General features: G+C 36.6%; 2 protein-coding genes across 2 annotated transcripts in view; one reads left to right on the top strand and one right to left on the bottom strand.

The window, feature by feature from the left end:
- Positions 1-1735, bottom strand: part of ccdc137 (coiled-coil domain containing 137) — a 4441-nt gene extending 2706 nt beyond the window's left edge. Inside the window, exons 1-4 of the mRNA XM_037688404.1 lie at positions 1582-1735; positions 1287-1417; positions 977-1202; positions 686-768 (exon numbers count right to left, since the gene is read on the bottom strand). Of these exons, the coding sequence (XP_037544332.1) occupies positions 686-768; positions 977-1202; positions 1287-1417; positions 1582-1652 (511 nt within the window). The 5' untranslated portion in view covers positions 1653-1735. The remainder of the gene's footprint in view (positions 1-685; positions 769-976; positions 1203-1286; positions 1418-1581) is intronic.
- A 1658-nt stretch (positions 1736-3393) lies between these two features.
- On the top strand, positions 3394-4951 carry pde6ga (phosphodiesterase 6G, cGMP-specific, rod, gamma, paralog a). The gene is made up of 4 exons (XM_037688405.1): positions 3394-3441; positions 4440-4598; positions 4706-4746; positions 4832-4951. The coding sequence occupies exons 2-4, from the start codon at positions 4444-4446 to the stop codon at positions 4906-4908; spliced, it is 273 nt and encodes a 90-aa protein (XP_037544333.1). The 5' UTR covers positions 3394-3441; positions 4440-4443; the 3' UTR covers positions 4909-4951.
- The last annotated feature ends 1720 nt before the right edge of the window (positions 4952-6671 follow it).

The raw sequence follows: 6671 nt of genomic DNA on the forward strand, positions 1-6671 counted from the left end.
AACAGAAAATAATTGAGAAGCACCGCTGCACAGAAACATTCATATATATTAAAAGTTAATGACGGTAGTAAAGTTCTCTATCGGAGTAAATCTGTGGCACTTTCTTTGTTGAAAGCAGTGTCAGTTTAATCCCTGTATCATTATTAGATTAGATCATTTAATTAAAGTTTTTCTTTCTTTTTGTAAAGACACCCCTCCCAATTTTTACAAATGACGGAAAATCTGCGAAATAGCGGCGTTAAATTTATTTTATTATTTATTTAGGTGTAAGGTAAACCCTTGCCACACTCTTAAAAACCTTTCATTTCCTTTAAACCTTTCTCTTATTAACCTTTGCCACTTTCTTATAAACACTGAATGTAGAGCACACACAATATAATAAAACAGGTTTAAATAAAAATAAAAAAAAGTGATACAGCGAAAGTGCAAAAAGTGACCCGCAATATAGCGAGGGACAACTGTCTTATCTTTCTGTAAACTTCACAACTCCTTATTTATACGGATAAGAGCAGTGTGTTAAAATTGCAGAATGGCCAAGACCATGACACTTTTCTGACGAGACGTCACTAAACACCATCAGAAACTTGTGGTAAACACGATGAGTAAGTGAAGAGGTTCTATAAAGTAGATGCAACACAGTTAATGCTTCACAGTGTTCACAACTTCTTCCGGACATCCTCCTTACCTACAAACATCTCTCTTTCCATTCTGGTCTCTTGTTTGTCGAGCTTTTTCTGCTGCAGCTTGTTCAGTCTCGTTTTAGCATACCTTTAGACAAACATCAAACAGTTCAAACAAAACTTAAATTAACAATTCAGCATTTACTCTTATGATGTTAGTACTGTAAATCACTGCATGGGGGTGGGGTAGCTCAGTGGTCAGTGCTGCTGCCTCATAACTCGGAGGCTGCAGGTTTGAGCCCAGGTTGTTAGGAAGGACATCCAGCATAAAAACAACTAAATGACTACATACTCACTCTTTCTTTTTCTCTGACTTTTCCTTGCCTGCAAGCTTCTCCTGTTCGTCTGCATCAAGCTCAGGCTTTCTGTCCACTTGGTTCTTTGTGAGGAATAAGACGTGTTTTGTCTCGGTCTCCATGCGACTGACATATGAGCCTACACTTTCATGTTTTCCTCTTCTGAAATGTGGGACAGGGATGTCTCCATCTGGGGCACCATATTGTGTATGGTGAGGGGAGGTGGCTGTAAAGTTACAAACATACCAGGTTTGATACTATTATAAACAAAGCCAGAGGTTCATAGGCGTCTGGAAAGATTTCTGCTCACCTGTTCTGAGCGTTTTGGCTCCTGCTTTCATTTTTTCCTTGCTCTTCATCATCTCTCGAAGCCTGAAAGGAATGTGTTGGAGGTGGTCCTCTGGTTTCTTGGGTTTGCCATCTCTTTTCTGCTTCTTTTTACTAAAATATCACATATAATAATTAAAAAAAAAAGTTAATAAAGGGAGGCATTTCACCGCAAACTGTCATGTATGGCTTTTGACTGACCACGAGCGCTAAGTAGCTAAAGCTGCTAGCTAGCTAACTTAGCATTTTATTGTTTTACGTTAGCTTCCTCACGTTACCTCTGGTTTCGTCCGACCTTGTCCACTTGGTTATCTGGCCTGTTAACTTGATTCTTCCTATTTTTCCCCATGACACCTTGTTAAATTCAAAACATTATCACACGTGGAACAGTGCGTAAACTTCAACTTCCGTTCCGAACTTTAACCGGAAGTGACGATTAAAAGAAGAAGTCTCACTCTGACATTATTGTCTAGAACTGAATGTTGACGACATCCATTTATTTTGTTATTATTATATTTTACAACGTTACAATTTGAAGAAAATCTGGAATTTTTATTTATTTTTTTTTTTTTGTAGTGAACAAACATACTGTACGGAATAAATGTAATACCTCATTCTTGAAAGTCTGATTTTTTTTTCCGAGCGGTGTTTCTTAACTATAGACGATCTTTTATTTTTATTTATTTATTTTTACGACGAAACTATTTTGTAATTTTTCAATATTACCGCTAGATGGAGACAAAACACAATTGTAAGGTTCAGGTTTTATTTCTGCTCAGAAAAAAAAAAAAAAAAAAAAAACGAGCAGATTTTTATGGAGCACAAACGCAAAAATAAGTGTAGTAGCAGCACTGATCAAAATTAAGGGAGAGGCAGAAAAAAAAAACAAGAAGAAAAATATATAAAATGTATTTAAGCAAAAGTAGAAAGCCAGCATGACAAAATACATGATCAAAATGCACATAGAAAATTTCAAAGCATAGAACGCAGATGTGCATTAAACAGAATGGCAAACACATTAAAACAAATATTAAAAGCCAGGGCACATACATATGCATTTATACTATTTTGTTAAATGTGTTTATGTTTATGTAGTCTAGAAAACATGACTGAATTTATGGACTTAGAATCAGACAACTAATCAGAGCTGAGTGACTTTGGACTGGACTGATTTGGTGTGACAGCTCATACACTGAGAAGACATCAAACTTTATTAAATATTTTAAAAAGACAGCAAAATAAAATACCGATGAAGTAAAATGGAACATGAAACAATGTCCTGATCAGTCACAGGAACACTGTCTTTCACCAAATGGTCAAATTTGTTAACTTCAAATTGTGCAAAGGGGTGAATCTGCTCAAACAAGAATTTTAGTTTCAGACAACTTTTAATATTTGGAACAACAGACAGGCTGGATTTTTTTTTTTGTCTTTGAAAACCCTTTGTAACGTATATTACCTCTTTCATTTTATAATGCAGCTGTTCTAGCGCACATCTGTCATCCCAACCTTTTTTACCTTTATATTCAGAAACTATTTACAGAATCAGTAAATTCAAGAACACGAGACAGGTTTAATCACTGCATGCCTGCAGGTGATTGATTACAGGTTACAGAGACGAGCTCCTCTCTACCATCACATGCATGGATCAGGTGTGTGTTTATAAGTGTGCAGGAGGATGGAATGGATCAGCAGCATTAATGCAGCTCAGTCTGATAGACTGCTGATGGAAGGAGAACACACAGATGATGCTCGTGTGTTGTCAAGTGCAGGAGTTGTGTTTTAGATTCAGGAGGAAAATGATGAGATTTGTGGCACATCTTTGAAGAAAGCAACACTGAACGCCACAGACTTTAAAAGTCTGCTTTTAGTTGTTTCTCTGTAATAAATGTGTTTGTCTCTGCTGTTAAGTTTCCATGCAGATCAACCTCAGGAGCAGAGGACTCACGTCTTCTTTCAACCTTCCTCATGAACTGTCCATTTACTAAAATGATTGATAAGTACAAGGGATGACAGCAGTTTATTGGCTCTTGATTGCATCATAATCTTCTCACGGTCTGAATAAAAGGGCTCCACTAAGACGACTCATCGGGTGACATTTAGAGAACGCTGCAGCTCTGCGAGGAAGAGCGCAGACGGTGAGTATCTGCAACAACAACCGTTTATTGCTGCTTCTGACTGAGGAGATGCAGCTGTGCATTTTGGACACGCTTTGACCAGTTCTAAACGCAGCATGGACGAGTTGCTGGCGGTTTTCCAACTTCAGAGGGAACTTGGAAATGTGATTTAGAGAAATTTGGGGGCTGAAAATACATAATTTGTGCATTTTATCATTTATTTTAATTTATTTTCATAAAATAATCATTATTTTTTAAATTTTTATTTATGTATTTGCAAACAGTTAGAAGCTATTTCATCAATTTCGGAAGATTTTGAAATAAGAAATAAAAAATATGACCAATAAAGGACAAGGAACAGACTCTGGTGTCTCTTATAGCCATTTAATTTAAATGCTATTTCATTTAACTGGTCATTTGCCATTCTATCATTCATCCCTAAACAAATGACATTTTTTAATCTTGCCTAAATTGCTGCTTCTTTATTTACTTTATGTTTTTGTCTCATAAAACCATCAAGTTGTTGTATTGTAATTGTAAAGTTCATTTTTATAGCTGTTTTTAATGGGCCACCTTCATCCTATACTTGCATCTTTAACTTCACATTCAGCTTAGATTCTGCCCAATTCCTCTGATTAAAACCCAGATTTTATAGTTTGAACACGTCTTTCTCTTTATGAGGTTTATTTGTTTGAGAACAAAGTTTCATTCAACAGATACGTCTCTTTAAAACAACTAAAGTCTAAGTTTCTTGTGGTGTATTTATGATAAATTCACAAGGGAGTTCAGCATGTCCTTAGTAATCTGATTATGATGAGATTTTGAGGATTAGAAGCATCGTGAGGAGTTGTTTAGTAACGTGAGCATGAGATTATATGCTCCTGCAGCTCGTTGTTTAATTTGATTAGAAGTGCAAGTACAAGAAAATTAATGTACTACTTTATATTAGATATTACTCCACAGAGCAAAGGGAAACAGACCATCTTCATTTTTAATATTTTGAACGTGTTAACCAACAGAGGTATGAATCTGCAAGTACCAAAAGCTGAAGCAAAAACTGGCGGCAAAGCTCCCCTCAGAGCCGCAGCTCCTGGTTCTCCACACAAGGGCCCCCCGAAATTCAAGCAGAGGAGCACCCGCCAGTTCAAGAGCAAGCCCCCCAAGAGGGGGGTCATCGGGTAAGCTGCTCTCAAATGCATTTTCATACAACGTTTATCAGCAAATACGATGCATTCAAGTGGTTTAACTAAAGCATTAACGCTTGTAGTTTTTATTTTATTGCTAGTTTTGGGGAAGAAATCCCCGGAATGGAAGGACTCGGTACTGGTAAGTATAATTTTAACGTCCAACCTCGAAAATCTAAATATTGTGAAACTATTTAAAGTTTTTTTTTTTCCTCATTTCCTTTTAGACATCACAGTGATCTGCCCGTGGGAAGCATACAGTCATCTAGAGCTACATGAGCTAGCTCAGTACGGCATCATTTGAAATTCTTTATTGTGAAATTATTAGTTTTTTATTGATACAGCTGTAATCGACGCAGGACACTTTTAGATGGCAAAGACCACACTAAAATTATACGTCTTCATGTAATACATGTTTGCAAGTTGTGGATGTTTGTCTATAGGTCTATAGCTGTTTTGTAAGATATTAAATCTATTTTCATTAGACTCTCAAGCTGCCATTTTCATGTTACGTTGTTGCTGCCTGAGGCTGCAGAGGGAGCTGGAACTGGGAGTTTGGTTACTGACCAGCAGGAGGTCCTGCACGGCTCTGCGTTTTTATACTTCAGTAAATCACAATAAAGTTTTGAGTTTTTAAAAACTCTTTGCTTCCTTTTATGCGTGCAAACTCTGAACATTTCCCTCTGCTTCTAGCAATCAACCAGAAGGCAAACCCTAATCCTCTTAAAGCTGATTTAAACCACGGTTTTGTTTGTTCAATACATTTTATATATCTGAAGTCTTTAACTTTTTCTACAGAAGGTTCTCCTTGTGCTTGAGCTGACAGATGATAACATGACCTAACGAAAAGTAAGGTCACATCCTGTGCAGAAACTGTGTTTGTTTCATCAACTTCATTTATTAAAATAAAGTTCAGTTTGGATTTGAGGTTTCAAGCCTCTTACAGCCTCCATGTAATCAACCAGTTTCAAATCCACCATATTTGAAACAAACAGCTGGTTCTGCTTTCATTCAGTTGCAAAGCTAATAGAAAAGAAAGCAAATGGACAATTTCCACCATTTGATTTACTTTGTAGAACAAATCAGCTGTTCTGAACTGAAATGTCTTTACATAAAAAGGGCAAGTTGCCTGTGAGTACAGTAAACAAAATAACATCTCCTCGTTGCCACAGACAGACAGTTGAAGGTGTCGGGGGATGATTCCGGTCCTCCCATTGTCACGAGCCGAGTTTTCCACCAGCTCCAGGATTTTGGCGGTCAGGTACAGTACTCGAGCATTGCCGCCAGGTTGACGGGAAATGGTCCACGGCACCTCCTTTTCAACTCATTTGATGTTTGGGGCTGTAGTTGAGGTATTTGAGCTTTTGATACGTTAATCAGCTGCTCCTGGTTGTTAAAAACACCTTGTTGTCATGGTTACTCATCATGACAAATGCCCAAAAGTTAAAAGGTTTCAGTAAAAATCCTTCCAGCTGCACAGCATCTGATACCAGAGGAAACAATCATCTGAAAGAAGCAATTTACATCTAGAAAATAAAGGAGTTAAAGTTTTCACAAGCAATAACTCAAAATGAATGTAACAGAGCTGCTCCAACATGCAGCCCCCCCCGAGTGGCGCATTTCTACAATTATCTTATCTTATCTTATCTTATCTTATCTTATCTTATCTTATCTTATCTTATCTTATCTTATCTGATCTGATCTGATCTGATCTGATCTGATCTGATCTTATCTGATCTTATCTTATCTGATCTGATCTGATCTGATCTTATCTTATCTTATCTTATCTTATCTTATCTTATCTGATCTTATCTCATCTTATCTTATCTTATCTTATCTTATCTGATCTTATCTTATCTTATCTTATCTTATCTTATATTTGTTCTTTTTGAGCCAAAATTGTAAAATAGTCCATTTGTACAAAGAACTGAGTCACGTTAGTAATTCATATTTTCACTTTTGTGGATCAATTTGTCTTAAAAGGCAAATATTACTGTAGCTATAAAAATGTAACCATTTTACAATTTTATTTTTCATTTTCAGAAGAGTGCAATGTGAAAAACTCAC

This window comes from Nematolebias whitei, chromosome 15, assembly GCF_014905685.2.
Source record: "Nematolebias whitei isolate Nwh7 chromosome 15, NemWhi1, whole genome shotgun sequence".
In the NCBI taxonomy this organism is placed as follows: domain Eukaryota; kingdom Metazoa; phylum Chordata; class Actinopteri; order Cyprinodontiformes; family Rivulidae; genus Nematolebias; species Nematolebias whitei.